Source organism: Cynocephalus volans, chromosome 4 (assembly GCF_027409185.1).
Source record: "Cynocephalus volans isolate mCynVol1 chromosome 4, mCynVol1.pri, whole genome shotgun sequence".
Taxonomy (NCBI): domain Eukaryota; kingdom Metazoa; phylum Chordata; class Mammalia; order Dermoptera; family Cynocephalidae; genus Cynocephalus; species Cynocephalus volans.
This window is the reverse complement of record NC_084463.1, coordinates 130,225,157-130,245,987: the sequence shown is the minus strand read 5'-3', so window position 1 is coordinate 130,245,987 and position 20,831 is coordinate 130,225,157. Positions and strand designations below refer to the sequence as shown.

The 20,831-nt window shown below is 34.8% G+C and overlaps 1 protein-coding gene and 1 pseudogene across 1 annotated transcript in view; both read left to right on the top strand.

The window, feature by feature from the left end:
- Window positions 1-20,831, top strand: part of DCDC1 (doublecortin domain containing 1) — a 451,490-nt gene that overhangs the window by 72,866 nt on the left and 357,793 nt on the right. The window contains exon 7 of the mRNA XM_063095688.1: window positions 816-909. Coding sequence (XP_062951758.1) covers window positions 816-909 — 94 coding nt within the window. The remainder of the gene's footprint in view (window positions 1-815; window positions 910-20,831) is intronic.
- On the top strand, window positions 2,074-2,130 carry LOC134377429 (U7 small nuclear RNA; annotated as a pseudogene).

Genomic DNA, 20,831 nt, shown 5'->3' with positions numbered 1-20,831 from the left:
TTTTTAGATGAATATGGTGATTTTCATGTTTTGGGTCACTTCTGAAAACCTAATAAAACCTGTCTCAGGTTTTACCTGATACCTCCTAACCCCCCTGTTTTTCCTCACCTCATGAGTAGAACTTTTTCTCCAACTGATGCATGTTTGTCTTTTCTATAGTTGGAAAGATGATTGTTACAGTGGGTTAAACGGCTACATGTAAATTAACAAGAGGTCCAAATATTAAAATATTTTTAAAAAGAGAACTTTAGCATATTAGAAACTATTAAAGGTGAAGTCCTCAAGACGCATTCTTGTAGAAAACCTTGAAATGCAGTTCATTAAGCCCCATTTTTTGTATGCAAAGAACATAAGCTACCAAGGTGAACTATGGTCAGACTACATTTATAATTTATTTTAGGACATTTGGAAAGAACTTAAAAGATAAAGTACCTTAAAAACTAACTTGAAAAGTAATATCCTCCCATTGTAAAATAAATAGACAATATAGAAAATAGAAAGACTAATATGAATAATGTAAAAGTCCCTGAGTCCTGAAGTTTACATCATTTTTTAAATAGTAGATTACCACTATTTAATATTTGCTGTGTTTTCTTTCTTTCTAATACTTGTGTGTATGTTTTTAAAAGTAGCATTGGGATCTAACAATTTTAACTACTTTTTTATTTTATATATTGGAAACATTTTATAAATCATTAAATTTTATTTTACAATATAATTATAATAGCCATGTAGTATGAAAAGGACTTTAAATGTGTATTTGATTTAACCAGAGCTTACTGTAATAAGTTACAGTTTTCTTTATTTCTGTGTAGGTTTTAGATACTTGTACAATGAGACTGAATCTAAATTCACCAGCCAGATATCTTTATGATCTGTATGGCAGAAAAATTGAAGATATTTCAAAAGGTGAGTGGCAAAGATTTTGTAAATCGTGATAATATTTTGAAAGGCATTATATAATTTAGTTTTTACTTTAAACAGTTAAAAGGAAATATAATAAAAGTTTAATTATAACAGGGATAAATATGATATTCTTATACAAAGGGAAATAATTTTCATTAAATGAAGGGCATTAACATTTTAGGAATCTTTTATTTCAGGACAACTTTGGATTTTTTAAAAATATCGATGGGCATATTAACCTTAGTAAATCATAACTAAACAAACAAAAGTAATTGATACATTTTTATAATTTAACAGCTATTTTCTTTGGTATAAAGAAATTGCACTACTGTATGCTCAGACAAAGATTTTAAAAATATTTTGGTCAACTTCTGGAGGTTATTCAAAAGTTATGAAATGGGCTTTAAGACAATTTCATCGTACGTCTTTGTCAAAATTTCATTGTATGTCTTTGCCAAAAGATGAGATTTCTGTCTGATATCTCTAAAGGTACTGTTTTGCTAGTCCCTGAACACAAAAATACCATGAATTCCACATTTGTGAATTTAAATGTGCTAAACATTTAAACATTTAGGGATGGTCCTATCACTTAATTTAAACGTTAACTCCATGAAGAAATATTAAACAACACAACTTTAACTGCAAGTCTAGTTCTAGACAGCTATAGTGATTTTGCGATGTGGCTACACTGGATACTTCCATTTGTTTCCAATTTTCTCACTTCTGCTACATAAAAGCAGACCATTTCTTTGATTTACCATCCTTAATTAACACTTACTGAATGATAACTGTGACATTTTGATACTTACTGTTTATAACTTGAATTTTTGGGCTAATGTGTATGTTTAAAAAGTCATCTATAATTCTTGGTCATTTTTACTGTTTCTATTAGATATGATAATTTTTTCATTTCAGTTATCATATGAAGATTTCAAAGCTCTTGCAGATACCTACCCATTATCTAGAAGGATTAAAGTAAATTACCTGTAAAATGTATATATAACACAAGAAATCCTTTTTAAAATTTTTTTTGGGGGGGTGTTGAAAGTATTATTATTAAAGTTGATTTCTTCTTTTCTTGCATTTTTGCCTCCTCCCCCATCATGCTTGCCAACATTTTCTTTATGATCAACAATATTTTATAATCACTCTTAAACTTGCATTAGTAAGTGTTACAGCTCTTTTTAAACTTGTCTAGCAGTTTCCTGTTTTTACTGGAACCCACCCACTGCCCCCCACCCCAATTTGCATTAATAAAAAATAACATATTTTCTTAAGACCCTTTCTAGCCATGAATTATTTCCAGCTCACCTGGAATTAAAAGATTAGATTTGAGTAGTCTGCTAGAATTAAAACTATAAAAAACATTGGTAAAGATGAAAGATTTATATTTAGAAAGTTGATATTTTCTCCCTCCCAAATATGGTATGAAAGAATTACTTATCAAAATGGAAAAGCACTGACTCTGAGGCGTGGTACTTTGTGGATGCCAGAAGTATTCAGATTCATGCCTCATGCTTCACATGTCCCAGAAGTGTGCTATTATCACATTTTAATGCATGCCTTGCCCTATGTTTTTGCATACTTATAAAAGATTATGCCAGCTGAAATTAGCCTATGCAACTACTAACAAGTGGAAGCATTACAAGTTCACTGGACTTAAAATACTTAAAGAAGTTAATCCTGTTGGAGGAACTTCCAGTCTGTAGCACCCTAGTCACTTAACATTAGGTTTTTGAATTTCTCTTACTTTGTTTGTTACTATGATTTTGTGCTTCAGATGATTGAGGTCCCTAAACTTTTATGTTTGATGCTCTTCTGAACCTCAGCTCGAGAAAGGTCAAGTGTTATGTGAAAGTTATCTTTTAATTTAAATAAATAAATGCTGATACTCTTTTGATTTGACATATGACTCATTTGTTTTTACTTGCTTTGTATCAGATCAGAAAAAGTCATTTAGTAGTGTCTAATGTTAAGATCATAGCAGTTACTTTTTATTTATAAGCACAGATTAAAAGTGTAATTTCACCAAGGACTAAGAGCAACAGATACACAAAATAATTTTTTTTTCTCCTATCTGTTGCTTCTTTTTTGGAATTAGATATACTTGCAAGTTTTCCTGTTATGCATGAGAAATGAGCACATTTGACATGACTTTGAACTATTACTTTGTCAAGTCTAGTAAAATCTTTAAAAAAACCCACAAGATTTTCAAATTGCTTGTAGATTTCTAAACCATGGAAGATTTTAGTAAATAAATTTATATTATCGCATGTGGAAAATTTCTTTAGTTATGGCTCCTGAATATATCTATCCTTTCTAAAGTAGAAGGGAACTACCTACTGTGTACAGATACTGTATTCTAATAGATGGTCAACATGCTAGTTTATAGTAATAAAACTGTGAAAAATACATTCTGCAAAGTTATGCACCCCTCACCCCCCTGCAAATAACAGAGCTATGGGAAAAATAGGATTGGGAAGACCCTTCAAAATCTATGCACCTTTAAAACCAGAATAGTAACTAAAATAATAGTTAACATAGGAGATAATGTAAAAAGTGTGGGCAGGCATCTCTGAGTGCTGCTTCAGAGGATATTAAAGCTTCACAAAAAAAGTAGGGTGTGAGACAATGCAGATGGAAGTGAAGTGGAAGTCTGAGCCAATGGGGCTTTCTTAAGGAAGGCACAGGAGGGAGCAAAACTCCCACTGTCAGAAAGCCATGTAAGGCCAAGGGTGCACCTTTCTTGGGTGGGAACCCCAGTGCAGCAGCCAGACTAAGGGCTTTTTCCTTTACTGCTAAAGGATAGAATTCTACTCCTACTCTTTTAGTTTCCTTTGCTTAGGAAAAAGCACATATTTGCCAACCAAACTTCCACATCATTCTGATGTCATTCCCCTATTTACTAATCATTCAACAGTGGCACAACAGAAACAGATGTAGATGGTGTCCTATTTTGAGGGAGTAGTTTAATAACACTCCCATTTCTCCTAATATCCCCCAACTTTTTGATCTTTTAAATTCTTTGGCTTAATTATTACATATGATGAACCAGAGGATTCACTCTTCCTCAGTCTCTTATGAACTTTATGAGGCTTCTATTCCAATTACCATATGCTGCTCCTTAGTGGATCCTTCTAGATCATAGTGGGTAGTGTAAAATTTACTCTACTGGTTCTAAAATGACTTTAAATGGTATGTTAATTAAATCAACTCCAAGGCCATTCTGTGGCACACTGAACATTCACTTTCTATTTTGTTTCCCAGTTCAAATGATGCCCAGCAGCACTGTCCAAAATAGCTATGTATTCTTTGATAAGTTCTTTGGTATTCTGCACAAAGATCAAATACATAATTAACATTTTCAATCATAAAATTCCAATAACATAGATACCCCAAATTTGAATGTTAACTCTTGCTCATTATTAAATTTTTGTGGGGAAATTAAAATTCAAAGAATAAAGTCTCAAATAAATTAAAATCCAAACTTTTAAAGTCTGCACAGAAGCAAATTCCAAAATTAAATTATCTTACCTTTGTGAGTTAAAAGCCAATGAAAGTTGAAACTCCTCAAGTTAAAGTGCAAATAAATTAAAGTCCTTTCTAAGTTTTATTCTTCCCAGTGTCAGCCAGATGGCTTCTGGATGCCTGATTTGAGCTGGAATTCCCTCAGCAGCCACAGTCTGGGTTCTGGGAGAGGGTGTCATCCCTCAGGACCATAGAAGTTGAATTAGGTCTACATCAACTTTTTCACATGCCTTACTTCCAACCAAACAAAATGATTATCACAACATCTATACCACATCCAGCAAATCATTCAGAACAGAAGCCAATCCAAGAAACTGTGGCTATTTCATGCAAAATGTTGTTTCCAGGACCCTATGTTTGGCACAATCCAGACCCACATGATTATTGCCAAAGGCCATAGCAGAGACTAAGTGAGGGAAGTCAGAGTAGAGAAAACATTCTTCATGTGAAAACTTTCCAAGATGCAGTTGGTCTATGCTGCTGACCAGGGTCTATGACCTGTGATATAACTTGCTGGGAAGCAATATCCCATTAAGGCATTAATTATGGCATCATATATTTACAATATCTTGAGGGAAAATTGACCAGTGTATACTGTCTTCTGTCTCAAAGAGGTTGCATAACATATTGGTTAAGTGCTCTGAGTTTGGAGCCAGAGTTCACATTTCAGTTATGCCGCTTACTGTATGACTTTGGACAGGTTACTTAGCTTCTCTGAGAGTCAGTTGCCTTATCTGTAAAATAGGGATTATAATATTTACCCTAATAGGTTGTTGCAAGTATTAAGTGAGTTGTGTGTCATATCCTTAGAACAAATGCCTGACACTTGGTAAACATTACATAAAACTAGCTACATAGTTATTACTGTTAATATCATTACTATTCTCAAAAAGGGTACTGAGAGTATTACATTCTCAGAATATTTGGAAACTTGCATTGGTGGCAGTGCAAGGCATAATGGCTTATTTGAGGTACTGTTCTTTCCCTTTGTAAAGTATTCCAAACCTTTTAGTGTTGTTTCTCTTCTGAGTTGGTGCTTCTGGACTCCATGCTGAACTGAGAGTGGTCCCTGTCTGGTGGCTTAGCATCCACCTTGTTTTAGGAGCGACATTTTTGATCCTGGGTCACAGTGATTGCTGTAATGGCCTCTGCCTATAGGATGATTTAAGTCTAAGAAACCTACTTCAAAGGCACAGCTTTTCCCATATCTTCACATCGGTTCCAATTTGAGAATAACTCTTGGTAGATTTCTGAACTGAAGCAGCTATTCACGTCAATAGCTTTTGTTCAAACCAGTCTTATCCATTTTCACTTCCATGCGTTAAATAATCCTGCCCAGGATGCATTTATTCTCCCACAATCTAACATCTAATTTAGATCTGGAGTCCTGGATCTATTATTGTTCTGCCTAGATCCCCTGTCATATAATTCATCTTCCCTTTGCCTTTCCTAAGTCTTAGACCCATGAATTTTTAGAGTTCACCCAATACACCTTTTTAGTATTTCATACTAATGGTCCTCTCCAATTTGTCCAGATTTTATGTGCACTCTTTGTGTAATTGTTCGGTCCTCAAAAGAGATTCCCAAGTTGCTCTTACTGTAAATTTGTCTGTAACGTAGATGCCACCTCTTTACATTATTTTGGATTCTGGCTCCTCTGGGGGATTGTTGTAAGTCTGCTCTCCAAGATTTTATCTTTATTCCTCTGTTACTAGGCCCCAGTTAGTTTCTGATTTTGTAACAAACAAAATATTTTCTTCTTTTAAAATAACCTCTTTAAGAGTTAGGCTTGAATGTATGTCTCATAGCTGGCCTGCAGGATCTCAGTTTCTCTTTTTTATATTTGTCAAACGTGTATGCTTGGATCAGATGTTTACCTTTAATCTAAGGAAATCGCTTTTGTCCTCCAGCTAAATCAGCTTGTCTTCTTTTATTTCGTTTTTGTACATACACTGCTGTGTTCTGATCATATAATGAAGCATATTTTCAAATGACCTTACTTTCTCCTTGATTTCTTTAGCCAATTTGATTCCTAGATATGTAGTATTTTCTTTGAATAGTTTCTCTACCTTAACTAAAGGTGGAGTGTTCTTTTTATAGTACATCTACCACATTTCCATAGGTGAAGCCACAGTTTGGGTTTATGAAATTTAGAACCACGTTCAAAATTTATGTGACAAACAAATTTAGAGCCATCTTGGATTGGTGGAGTTTACTTTAAAAGCATATGGACAAGACTCATGAATCTAAAGTTAGCTCATCCACACTTCCTTTTTGGCTCAGAATGCAGTTTAAAATAACATAATAAAGAATAGAATTTGAGACAACAGATCTAATGTTGCCTATCTAGGCCTGGTACTATCAATTTAAAGATAGAACTTCACTGTAGCACATGTAGAACTCAGCTGCCATTATACTTTAAAGTGCTGGCCTACAGATTTGCCTTCAAAACACCAAGAAGCAGCAAACATTTTTTCATCTTCCAATGCCTAAAATGATCTAATCACAATCTCAGACTTGCCTTGAAGTTCACTGCATGGTTAAAGAGTAAGTAGTAGCAGCCTGCTCAGTGAGGCAGGCATGACCAGCTAGGGGTGCTAAGCCTTTCACAGCCCACCTGAATATACTAAGGCCATTCCCAGCCCCATGCTGGCATTTTCTGAAGGCCAAGGCTATTGGAAAATAATCCCAACTGCATTTAGTTGCTGTGACCCGTCAAGCTCAAATTCTACATAGCCCTTGCTTCTTATGAAACTTAAAGCCAACCTCTTTATTCTCTGTGTATAGGCTCTTCAGTAAACAAACAACTACAAAACTGTATATTCAACTGCATGACCCAATATAATAAGCTGCTAGACACCACTGAGGTTAAAAAGCAAACAAACAAGCAAACAAAACTTACATAGCCCTTGTATATTAAAGCACCATCAAAGTGTGAAGCCACCCAATCAAAGCCCTTCCAAAGGTCTCAATCTTTTTTGTTATTTGCTCTCCAAAATCACTTTTCAGGGTTCCTGACCAACTTGGTCCTGTAACACTTTCCTGAGTCTTGTGAGACATCTAGTGAATTATTGAACCTGAGGGAGTAGTGGTAACCCCAGAGTTTGTAGCCAGCTAGTCAAAAGTGAGGGAGGCCTGGGGACCCCAGAACATGTGACTGATATCTTAAGTAAGGGCAGTCTTCTAGAGGACTCCACCCTTAACCTTGCAAACTCTTTGCATTGGACTCACACTTCCCCGTTTCAAAACTTACTACAAGTAAAACCACAGTAATTAAAACAATGTGATACCTGAATTATGAATAGGCATAGAGACCAGTGGAACAGAATTCAGAGACCTGAAATAAACCAATACATCTGTGGCCAATTGACTTTCAACAAAGGTGCCAAGACTAATAGAGACCATTCATTGGGGAAAGAATAGTCTCTTCAACCAATGGTACTGATACAACTGGATATTCACATACAAAAGACAGAAATTCAACCCCTACTTCACACCATATGTGAACATTAGCACAAAATGGATCAAAAGTCTAAATATAAGAGTTAAAACCAGTAAGTTCTGAGAAGAAAACGGGGGCAAATCTTCAAGACCTTGGATTTGGCAATGGATTCTTAGACATAATACCAAAAGCATGAGCAATAAGAGGAAACAATAGGTAAAATTGGACTTCATTTAATTTAAAATTTTTTATGTATCAAAGGACATATTTAGAAAGTGAAAAGACTACCTACAGAATGGATGAAGATATTTGCAAATCACATATCTGGTAAGGATTAATATCCAGAATATATTAAGAACCCCTAAATGCTCAACAGCAAAAAGACAGACAATCCATTAAAAAATGAGCAAATGATTTGAATAGACATTTCTCTGAAGAAGATACACAAATGACAACAAGCATGTGAAAAGGTGCTGAACATCCTTAGTCATTAAGGAAATGTAAATCAAAACCACAATGAAGGAGCACCTCACATGTACTAGGATGGCTGTAATAAAACATACACACAAACACACCAACACACAAAAAAATAACAAATGTTGGTGAAGATGTGGAGAAACTGAGACCCTTGTACATTGCTTATGGGAATATAAAATGGCGCAGCCACTTTGAAAAACAAGTTCACAGTTCCTCCAAAACATGAACATAGAATTACCACATGGCCTTGCAATTCTACTCCTAGGTATATAAGAAAAATAATTCAAAGCAGATGCTCAAACAAGTGTATGTACATGCATTTTTATAGCACCACTATACATAATAGCCAACAAGTGAAAACCAAATGTCCATGAATGAATGAATGTAGAGACTATGTATGGTATATGGTAGAATGTTGTTCAGCCATGAAAAAGGATGAAGTACTGATAAGGCTACAAGGTGGATGAACCTCAAAAATATTATGCTTAGTGAAAGAAGCCAGACACAAAAGTTAACATATTGTGTGATTCCATTTATATAAAATATCCAGAATGGATGAATCCATAGAGACAGAATGCAGACTGGTGCTTGCCAGGGCCTGGGGGAAAAGAGGACTGGGGAGAAACTGCTTAATGTATAAATAGTTCCACTTTGAAATGATGGAAATGTTTTGGAACTTGATAGAGGAGATGGTTGCACATTTTGAATCTGCTAAATGCCACTGAGTTGTTCACTTTAAAATGGTTGATTTTACGTTATGCGAACTTCACCTCAATAAATTACTTAAAAAAAAAAAAAAAAGGCAAGTGGAGCAGAACCAATTCACTCCAGTTTCCCAGCCAAGGTCACCCTAGCTCATCTGACAGCCAGCTGATTCCAAGACATGTGAACAAGCCCAGCTAAGACCAGCAAAACCACCCGGCTAATTTGTAGACTCATGAGATAAATAAATGCTTACTGTTGAATGCCACTGGCTTTTGAGGTGGTTTGTTATGCAGCACTAGTGTGGCAATAGATACCAAATATAGTTAGCTTTTTGTACTTCATTAATGTTATCACATAATTTGTATTCTTTGGTTAGACAGCTAAATTCCATTTCTAAGTCTTAATCCCTTATATTGTCAAAGATTAATCTTCCTAAAATATCCCTTAATATTTTTTGCTCAAAACTTCATATCAAGACAGTCTCCACACTCTATATCCCAACATTCAAGAATCTTTGTTAAGTGATCTCTTCCTATCCATCCAACTCAATCACCCACAATTCACAGCTACCCAACAAGGTCTTTCTGTTGTAGCTCGATCAGTCTCTTTAATGTGCTGTACACTGCAATGACTCATATAGTGTCCAGCTTCCTCACCCTTGCTTATGCTTTTTTATGCTCATTTGGAATAATCTTCGTATTTTTCATCTATTCAAAGTTCAGTGATTTGTGTCAGTCAAGATGTGTTACTGTATGTTATTTTGTGGTAACAGATGACTCCAAAACTTTCAGTGTAGTATTTTTCCTCTTTCCATAGAACTCTCAGTGGCTTATACAAAGGTATATTTTTCACTTATGCTACGTATCATTGTGGGTTGACTGCACGTAGCATTTGTCAACGCAAGTGACATGCCAACTCATTAACAGTGTGAGGATGTATAGCCCTTCCATGGGGAAGAGCATTGCAAGTCATGCAACTAAACCTGACATGAATAAGGAGGGAAGTATAATTTTCCTTCAGAGAGGGGCAGCAAATATTTTGAATAATAATGGAATACACTACACTGTCCCTTATCCAAAATCTGTATTAGTTATATATTGCTGCATGACAAGTTATCCCCAAACTTAGCAGCTTAAAGCAAAAAACATAGTATTTCTCAATTTTTGTGGATCAGGAATTCAGGCAGGGTTGAGCTGGACCCTCAAAATTTGAGTCTTTCACCAGGCTTCAAATGAGACCTCAGACTGCAAAGTTTTAAAATATTGTTTAAATTTCTCTTTATTTATTTTGTTTACTGATACTCTCTTTTCATAACTTCTTTTGATTCTTTCTGTGCCATTTGCCATAAAATTTGTTTATGTAGTATTTCTGTTTTGTGTGTAGGATTTCTCTTTAACTAAAGAGAGATTTTTGTCTTAAACTTCAAAAAAAATCTCTAAAAATCTCCTAATATCTACCATGGAACTAAGCATAACATTTAACATTGGTCTTAAAATTAATTCCTAGTCTATGACTGCCTTTCAGATATTTGAACATGTATCATTTAAATCTTTTCCAGGTTAAATATCCTTTATCTTTCCAACTATTTATCCAGCCCCTCCTGCTTCCTTTTCTGGATTCTGTCTAGATTTTTCAGTATTCCTCTTCATGAGGTCTAAAATTTTACACAATTTTTCAGGTCAATCAATGATGAGTAAAGCAGCCCTACCTTCTCTTTGTTGGTGTTGTTGTTGTTGTTTTCCAGCTCATTATGTAATCTACAATTGCATAATTGTCCTATTAGACATATCATACCTTTGACCTGTAGCAAACTTGCAGTCAACTAAAGGCCCCAAGTTTTTGCTCACACTTTTCTTTTAAGCCTTATCTTGTATTTGTACTGATTTTTTAGATGTGGGAACAGAATTTTATACATCACTACCTACTAAATTTCTACTTCTAAGTTTTTATTTGGTAGGTCAGCCTGTTAGTATCTTTCAGATATTTGATCTGTAGCTTAGGGACTAAAAGTTTCTGAGCCGGCCCTGTGGCTCACTCGAGTGAGTGAGGCACTGGTAGTGCCGAGGCTGTGGGTTCGGATCCTATATAGGGATGGCTGGTGCGCTCACTGGCTGAGCGTGGTGCAGACCACACTGTGCTGAGGGTTGCGATCCCCTTACTGGTCAAAAAATAAATTTAAAAAAAAAAAAAGTTTCTCCCATTTTTGTTTTCAGTTATAAATTTGGTATGAATACCACTTTTACCCTCTCCAAGACCTTGCTTCAGATTATATTAATCCTCCCTGGATATGGTTGTTCATTTGGTTGTGAATCTACAGGCTCACTTATCTCCAACTTAGACACAAGTCTTTTAATTGCATCACTCTACTGACATTATTTTAGAAAATGATTTCAGTCTTTCATAACTTGCATACTGACCAATGCTTAGACCTTTATTATGATCTGAAGGGCCTTCATGATTTGGTCCCTCCCTGCCAAACTTCTCTACATTTACTTAGTATTACTGGCCCTTTCCTCTCTGCACTCAAGTTGCTTTGTTTATTTCTGTTCTTCAAACAATTACTCTCCTTCATGATCTAATACCTTATTATATTATGTTTCCTCTTATTTCTCTGTCATCCTATCTTTCTTAATTCTCTCTCTTACTATCTTTCTTGCAAGCTATTAGCTAGTCATCTTAAGATCTTTGTTTAAATATTACTTCTTCTGAGAAACTTTCCTCACATTGTCTTGCTCCTATTCCCCTTTCCTCCCTTGTCCAGGATGGTGTACTTGTTAGGGTTCTCCAGAGAAACAGTCTCTCTCTCTCAATTTATTATAAGGAACTGCTGGTTTATGTGATTAAAGAGGTTGAGAAGTCCCAAGCTCTGCATTTGACAAGCTGGAGACCCAGGAGAACTGATGTGTGGTTACAGTTTGAGCTACTCGGTCTTTTTGTTGTATTCTTCTTTTGTTCTTTTTTGTTCTATTGATTGGATGAGACCCACCCACATGAGGGAGGGCAATCTGCTTTACTTGGTCTACTGATTCAAATGTTTATCTCTCATCCAGAAACTTCCTCATTGACACGCCCAGAATAATGTTCACCCAAATGTCTAGGTGGCCTGTGGCCCCATCAAGTTGACACATTAAATTGGTCATTACAGATGGATATTCCTGTTACATTCATAGCACATTGTGTATGAGGGTACTTCAAAAAGTCTGTGGGAAAATAGAATTGAGGGATAATACTAATCTTTCCATTAACTTTTGAAGTACCCTCATATAGTAATTATCACAACTGTAATTAAGAAAACTTCTGGGGGAGTTATTTGTTTAAAGTCTGTCTCTACTCTAGACTGTAAATCTTATGAGGGTGGAGATTTTGTAACCTTCTCTATATTCCCACGTTGTTTAGCCCAGGACTAAACAATACAGAGTAGACATTGTAAAATAGTATGAAAATTAGGGATGCTGGCCTTCTCTGAGAAGCATTGTACTTAGATACCTTTTGATGTAAGTGAAAAATTCAGGCACTGAGAGACAGTCTAGTAAAAACACTTTCATCTCCTTTTATGCTCTCAAAATGCCTCGTACTGCTCCTTTTCTGCCAAATGTGAAGTTCTGCAATAGTCCAGACAGTCTGGATCCTGAAAATGGTGTTGCTTTCTTAGCTGGGAATCGGTAATGCAGAAAGGTATAGCTTGCAGCCTATAATCAAGCCCCATACAGGCAACTCGTGTGTGTGTGTGTGTGTGTGTGTGTGTGTGTGTGTGTGTGTGTGTGTGTATTCATTCTGATTTGTTTTATTACTTTCTTCTGGAAGAAAATCATGAGCCAGGGCAGTATTTACTTCTTTGCCTTGATTTGTATACTAAGTGATATATTTCTCTTTGGCTTTTAAATAGAAACATTTAAAAGCAAACCATCATGAATTCTAAATACAGGACTTAGGTAGAAGGTTTGTAAACAATACATGTTCTCCTACCTTGTTGCAGATACACCCGTTTATCTGGAAAGGGACATACAGATGCAGAAGTACCTCACTTAAAAACCAATAGATGGTAGTCACAGTCTGTGGGGATCTGCTTCCTCCTGGAAGAAATAACGGTTATATGCTGGGGTTGGAAATCTAAAGCTCCCCAGAGAGGATTTCCCCAAGAGTCTCTATTTCTGTTCATTAAATATGCATTTAATAGTGAATGACCTCATGTTGGGTCCTAATGTTTACTATTTGTTTTTCTGAGGGTTCACAGACCATTTCACAGTCTGTTCTAGAATTTTTCAGGAAATTAAGATCAAGCTTATGGATAAATTTTTTTCTTTAAAATTAAATATATTTGCCTCTCTTCTGTCCTTGAATCCCTTTCCCATTTGCTTTTACTTCTCAAATTTTATGAAATGTAAACATTTAGATCATTTTCTGAATAAGAGTGCCAAGTGCTGGCAGGAATCAGTCCTTAAATCTCTAGGGCAAGAATTGGCATACACAAAGGCAGCCAGTTCAGAACCCCTTTGTGTCAGAAGGATGTTGCTCAGGAATAGTCTTCAGACCTCGGAACTGTGCTCTCTCTGACTTTGCCTTGGTTCCAGGGTTCCTTAGTTTTGGTGCTCGGTGTCTCTTAGTGACTTGCAGGCATCAGACTTGGGCTGCTCTTGTTGCTTGGATCAAAAACAGAATGTGCTAAATCATCATTGATTTATATTTTTACTATTGATCTACAGAGGATATAGGAATTTTGTGAAGGCTTGATTTTAAAGAAAGTTTTTTTAGTGGCAGTTGGAGATCTATTATAATTGGATCACTGTCATCTTTTATTAAGTATGTGAATGCAGAATTGTATATAAACATTCACAAAGCAGTCTAATTTACTGTAGACTCTTATGTCTGTCAGAAATTCCCTATTGAAGTCTTTAAAACACAGACTCTTTTATCTTCATGAAGGTATGATCATCACTCCTAGGTTTTATTGGGTTAATCATGCTTCGATATTTTATGTAATTTTATAACGAAGTCCTTGCTCTTTCACCTTCTCCTTGATTTTTTCTTTCTATCCTCTGGTTTTTATGTCTCTTATTTCTCAGTCTTTGAACTCAGCACCAAAAATGTACTCTAATTCTGAAGACTTGTCCATAACCCCAGAAGTTTATTATAAAATACATTGTAATATGTATAATTGCCAATGAAAACAAGTAGCCTAATTCTCACTACCTGTTATAAAACAATTTCTTACAAAACTTTTCATGTAAAAGAACATGACACAGTAGTGATTAGTTTTTTTCCTCCTAAGAGTTTTTAGAGAGAAGGAATAGTAGATAAAAATGTGTAAAATGCTAATTATAGAAGATTCTGCTTTTGTGAAAGAAACATGGAGAAATAAAGTTCAAAAGGGAATCCTCCATTGTAATTGCTGAAACTATTAAATCTTTTTTAGTCTGTCACATTTAATATAAATCATTCATGACATGTATATTTTATATCCTAAATAAAATATTTAACTGTAAGTAACATGTTGACTTAGCATTAGCATTAGCATAGGGACCAAGCTGCTTTACTCACATTAACTGACTCCTATGTCTCTCTGAATTAGGTGTGTGTGTTCTGGGTATTATTATTTCTGCTTTTGAGACTTAAAAAAAGAAGAAAGAAAAGAATTAGCTACAGTTTTTAGATTCATATTAGTGTGACTGTACAGTATAACAGTAGAATTTGAGATATTTTACAGTTAGCTTGCTTCTGAATGTAATTTACATATGTGAGTGCTTTGTATACTTGATTTTGTTCGCAAGTTTTACTATCATTTCTTTTACATCTTTTCCTACTAGGTCAAAAGTTAATTTGTGCCTCATTTAATACCATTTGGGTTAAACTTTTTGGGCTAGTAATATAAATAAATAATAATCTAAAATAATTGAAGTGTCAGATATTAGAGCAAGCAATTACATGATGACATTTCTAAAGGCCATTAGTTCTAGTTTTGTTAGATTTATTTATTGAGTTCCGTGCATTATACTTTCTAAAACGAACTCTGAGATAATGTTTTAAATTTTTGTACAGAACTTTAAAGTTTAAGAAAGCATCTCATATATATTCAATTTTTATGTATTGGTATAGACTGCTGCTACATAAAAATAGTCTAGGTATAGTTAATTCTCAATTTTTTAAAGTAATCTTAAGTTGCACATATACCAATCCAATTAAGTTATTTTACATCATTACTAAATATCAAATATTTTAGATGCCCAAGAATTTGAGTTCACAAAATACTTGTATTTTCAAAGACACACTCCATTATTTTTGTGGAGGGGGAAGACAAGATGAAGACAATAGAATCCCAGCTTATTTCTACTTGTATAAATCAAGTCATTTAAATGAATGAATTGTGTATGCTGACCTGTTCTACCAATGAGGGGTGTATGGAAAAAAGATGTGCATGGTGGTGGAAGTAGAAAGAGGCATAAAGCGTATTGGAAGACTACCAAATGTCCCCTGCAAATGGGCCCTATTCAGAATCAGTAAGCGTATGATGAGTGAAGTGGTTTTGAATATCGCCTTTAGATTCCATGCTGTTACAAGGCCAGCCCTGAACATGGCAACTCTTATTTCCACACACAGTACCTCTTCACTCTCAATTTAACCCCAAAATCTGATGAACCCATTACTCCATACTTGATTTCATGGAACAAGGAGTAGATATAGTTACAAATGATCAATCACAAGCCGTGAACCAAAGCAGCAAGGCATTAACAATTCACACCATTTCGGTCCACTTGCTCAAGCAGAAGATGTGCCAGCATATTTAATGCACAGCTACTTCGTTCAGTTTAAGAAAAGACATGACTCAGGCTGCATTTGCAAAACAGAGGGGACTTCCTAAGATTTCATACTTCCTGAGCCCCAATGTCAGCATTCACCCACATATCAGCAATTAAAATAACCAGGTGTCCTGTAAAGGTCATAATGTCTAAATTAAATTTTACTCAGGTAAAAACAATATGACCTATGAAATTCTTCCCCTCAATGCATCTCTATTCTGTTTGATCCTATCATACAAATCAATGTCTTTTCCAGCAGTATTATAACACTGTAGACCCCACAGGCAATATGCCGTCAGTTTAATAGGATCACTGAAAAACTAAAGCAGCTGTGAAAGATTGCTCTAAGTATAGCAATCGTGTGCTTGTCATTTTGTTCAGTGGAGGAAAAATCCAAATTTGGGTAGGCATCGGTATTTAAGAAAACGACTGTTAAATCTTTTCTCATAAGTACCTTAGGGACAATAAGATTTGACATATAGCATATAAACAAAAGTACACAGCAGCTGTTAGTTTAGTTTTGTTTGAATAAAAAATACACTGATATAAATCAAGCAACACAGGAGACAGTACGCTCTCTGTCATTCAGTCTTCCCAGCAGACCATGCATTTGAGTGGTGTCTGCTGGTTGCTCTGAGACCAGGAGCTTTCCAACTGTTACCTGAAGCAGGATAAGGAGCATTAACACACACACATACCTTGGCACTAGCTCGAATTCCCTATAGGCGTATTTCCTGGACTGGGAAGCAGTCAAATCTTAGTATTTTTTAAGAACTCACTCTGTTTTGTCTAAAAAATAATTTGTAGTTCAACTTCATTTTATGAAATAAATTCCAATTGAATTGGTGGGAAATTTCCAAATGTCTTAATGTATTTCTGAACGATGTCCTGCAAACAATAGCAGAGCATTTTTGAGGCTGAGACCTGCAGCTTGCTGCCAAAGAGCATACATAGAAGTTTCCTTATAGGTAACTATGCTCTGGGCAGTGCTCTCTTCTTTCATAGTTTCATGTACTCTGACTGAAATGTGAAAATTACAATATTATGTAAATTATGATTCTGGATATTTAATTGGTGTGAATTTTAATTTTTAGTTGGAAGCAGGTTATTAAAGCCCTTGATTATTTCCTATGCTTTTTGAATATATATTAATTAAAAATCCTGATCTTTTAAACTTTCCTTAGTAGTTTCAAATGCAGTATGCAAAGTGACTATTGTAATATAAGATGTTGCTTTTGGAGAAGGATGTATATTCCCTACGTGTAGATCTTAACAAAACTTTCCAGTCTGTATCTAATTAATAATTATATCTAATTGATAAGTTTAATAATTGTATTGTGTGCCTTCTCCTATAGAAGCATAGTTTATGATAGGGTAGGACAAATTACATAAGGGTTTTCCAAGGACTTTTTAAACTGCCCACCTGTGACCTTCTCCTGGCTAGTTAATGCTTCATTGCTGAATCTTATGGTTTTCTTTTTATATTTGTTTTCCTCCTTAGTCTTCAAATAATATTATAAGGAAAATTAAAATAAAAGGATTGCACATATTCTAAATGTGATTTGAAATTCTAGTTTGATCATATTTATTTATCTAATTTTGATCACATTTTTTTTTAGATTATAGAAGGTTACAGGTTCTAAGTGATTGTGTATTGTCGTGCTCATGATCCTAAAACTTACTTACAGATAAGCTGTCCACAGTAGATCTGAAATATCATTTATTCATCCAGTAGACATTTATTGAGCACTGTTTTTAACAAACTAAAAAATACATTGACCTCAAACCCCAAAGGGTTTAGGCTTTACTGGAGATTGGAAGTGGGAGGGAAGAAGATATGGACAAATACAAATCAATAAGGGAAAAATAAAAGTAAAAATATTCTATAGGAAGCATAGAGGAGGGAGCAATTAATTCTGCTTACATAACTTGGGATATTTTGTCAGAGAGGGTAACATTTGATACGAGCCTTGAAGGAAAAGAATATATTAATAGGTGAAAAGAAGGAGAAAGAAATGCAAAGGAAATGGAGCACCATGAGTGAGAAAGGTATCTGTTGATAGTTATGAAATTAATGTAGCTTTTACTTTTGATGATATGATCTATTTACCCATGATGCTCAGAATTAGCCCTGTCCAACGAAGTTACTCTTTTTAGTTACATGATCTATTTACCCAACATCCTCAGTCTTAGCCCCAAACCCGTTGGATTACGTTTTTTATTATTTTATTTTATTTATTATTTATTTTTTTGTCGTTTTGTGACCGGCCGCACCGTGCTCAGCCAGTGAGCGCACCGGCCATCCCTATATAGGAACCGAACCCGCTGCGGGAGCACCGCTGCACTCCCAGCGCCGCACTCTCCCGAGTGCGCCACGGGGTCGGCCCCATTGGATTACTTTTTGAAGTTGTTTTTAAAGTCACTGGATTTTCAGTTTGCCCTGTAGTCATAATTTGGGATTAAACGAAATGGATAAGAAGTAATCATTCACATAACTTTCCACCTTTCCCATGGTGGAAATGATCCCAGTGGAATGATCCCCTTTAAACTGATGGGTGCATATTGATAAATGTAAGGGGTGATTAATTTCTAAACCATTGGTATTATATAAAATGTTGAGGGCTTGCTTAGTGAAAATACTGAAAATACAGAAAAGCAAAGTTCTTGTCACAATCATGTAAATAGGAGAAACTAGGTAAGTTTTGTTAAGTCTTCTTTAACAGAATAAAGTTTTACTTCAGAAAAGGAGAATGCTACATAAAAGAGAGAAGAAAACCATTGGTAAGGAACACTGATGAGCTCTTATTTGGTATAGAATATCATGAATACCTACTCAAACACTCAAGAAAAATAGTTCACATCCATGTTAGTATCTATGGTTGGGTTGAAAAGCCAAGTGACTTTTTTTTCCAACCAATTATTTAATTATATTTCAAAACGACATTTTAGGCCAAAGCACCTTGCTATGGAGAGTGCTTTAATGATAACTGCTTAATATGTTTTCTTTTTTTAATATAACATGTTAGTCTGATTTATACTCCCTTTCCAAGTACTTAGGCATATCATTTTCTTATGTTTTCTGTACCTTCCTAGTTAGTAGAAACATTGCTTGTTCTTGGAGTGTGCTTTGTCTTCCTTTTCAAGAAGATCATCAAAGTTACTAGTTTGCAGCTTCCAAAAAGAAAGGGCCTTCTAATCCTTAGTTCAGAGGCTAACCTTTATTAGTGCTCATGTGGTTATAATGAGGACCCTGCTTCCAGCAGGGAGATTCTGGAATACTGAACAGATTATTCAACAAGTTCAGAGCAGATTCTGAAGTCCCTTATAAAACCTGCTTGTGAATACTGCTTTCTTTGCTTTGCTGTTTCTGGTTTCCATAGTATTCCTAATTATATAAATCATGTGGAGCATGGGAGCTATTTTCCATCTGATATCAATTCTGACACTGCTAAAGTTGTGGAATAATTTTTATTTTTTCCCTAAGCTGTATTTTTTTTCTTAAATTCTTATGGAGAGTACAAACTTTGAAAAAAGAGTGTTAGAAAACCCTGTGAATGCTTTTTTGGAGTCCCTTGGGCTGACATAAAGAAACTGAAAGTTATTTTGTGATAAGCATAGATGAGTAAGACCGGAGAATCTGATAAAATTTTCTGAGGTTTAAATTCAAGATTAACTCTAGGATGTAAATCATTCAATTTATCACCTATTCCTCAATTTATTTAACTTTATTTCAATTTAACATCTATTTATATAGTACTTTTCAATGTTCAAAAAGTGTGTTAGGTTCAATGGCTGTACCAACTGAAGGTGTATAAATTAAAATCTAATGCATAGGAAGAGATGAATGTTGTAGCAGTAAACTAAAAGCAGTGATGATTCTTAAGTGAGGTTTCTATAGGTAAAATATAATCAAGATGGATTTTTAATATACATTTTTGAAATATCAAAGAATTATAATTCTGAAAATAAAAGTTTATTTCTCTTAGTTTTTATTTCTTTTATAGTTTATATGATCTTATGTTTTTTAAAAGTTTGAGGCATTTGTTATGATAAAACACAGAAAAGCAATTGCTCTAAGTGTATAAAATGGGATAGATAGATAAATTTTAGAAACTAGTTTCTCAAGTTGGATGAGTGAATTTTGTGCACACATCTGAGAAGATGTCTAAATAGCTATTGAGGTGTAATTTCCTTTTAACTTTATTTGTAGTAATAGAAAATCTTCAACTCTGTTTTCAACATTCTCCTTAGTGTTGAATTTATTAGACAAACTTTAAATGGTGCTTTGGTAGAGAGCTGTAGAACTTAGTGCCATAAAATGCATAACTTTTTTACTAAGAGCAAAATTCAGCAGAATACCAGTAGCAAAGGTCATTAGCATAACTCAGCCTCTCAGCAGCTCAGCTGAACCTAATTGTAATTCAATTTCCAGATTGCTGCACTAGGCCTCTCTGCATAAAATATGCTACATATAACATAACCAATGGGTTGGACGTATTTTCTTTGCTGGTGATTTATTTAATTCCTTTTTCTAGTAGAAATATATATCAGAATAAGGAGCCAAGACATATAGTTATTTTTTATGTATATGTTTGTGTGACATGTATTTATTTAAATAAAGACCAAGCTTAAAAAAATATCCTTTCATTTTTCTGGGTTCCCAAGTGTGCCTAAGATTTTATTAGTTCTTTATCTCTGGCTTTTCAGAGGAAAATTAAATCTTGAAAAATGTTAGCTAGCTGCCATGTTATTTGACTATTTTACAGTAGAAAGGCTTTATAAGCTAATCATGTGAAACAGTGTATAAACATGTCTGTCAAGTCTATATGGATGTTGCAATACAGCCTCACAAGTAAATATCTTTTATGTGTTTACAGAACGCATCCTCAAAGAACATTCCTAAATCCTTGACTAGCTTATATCCCAGAAACTTGGAAACAAAACGGTATAATAAAATGCTCGCTTAAGATTTTCCCCCT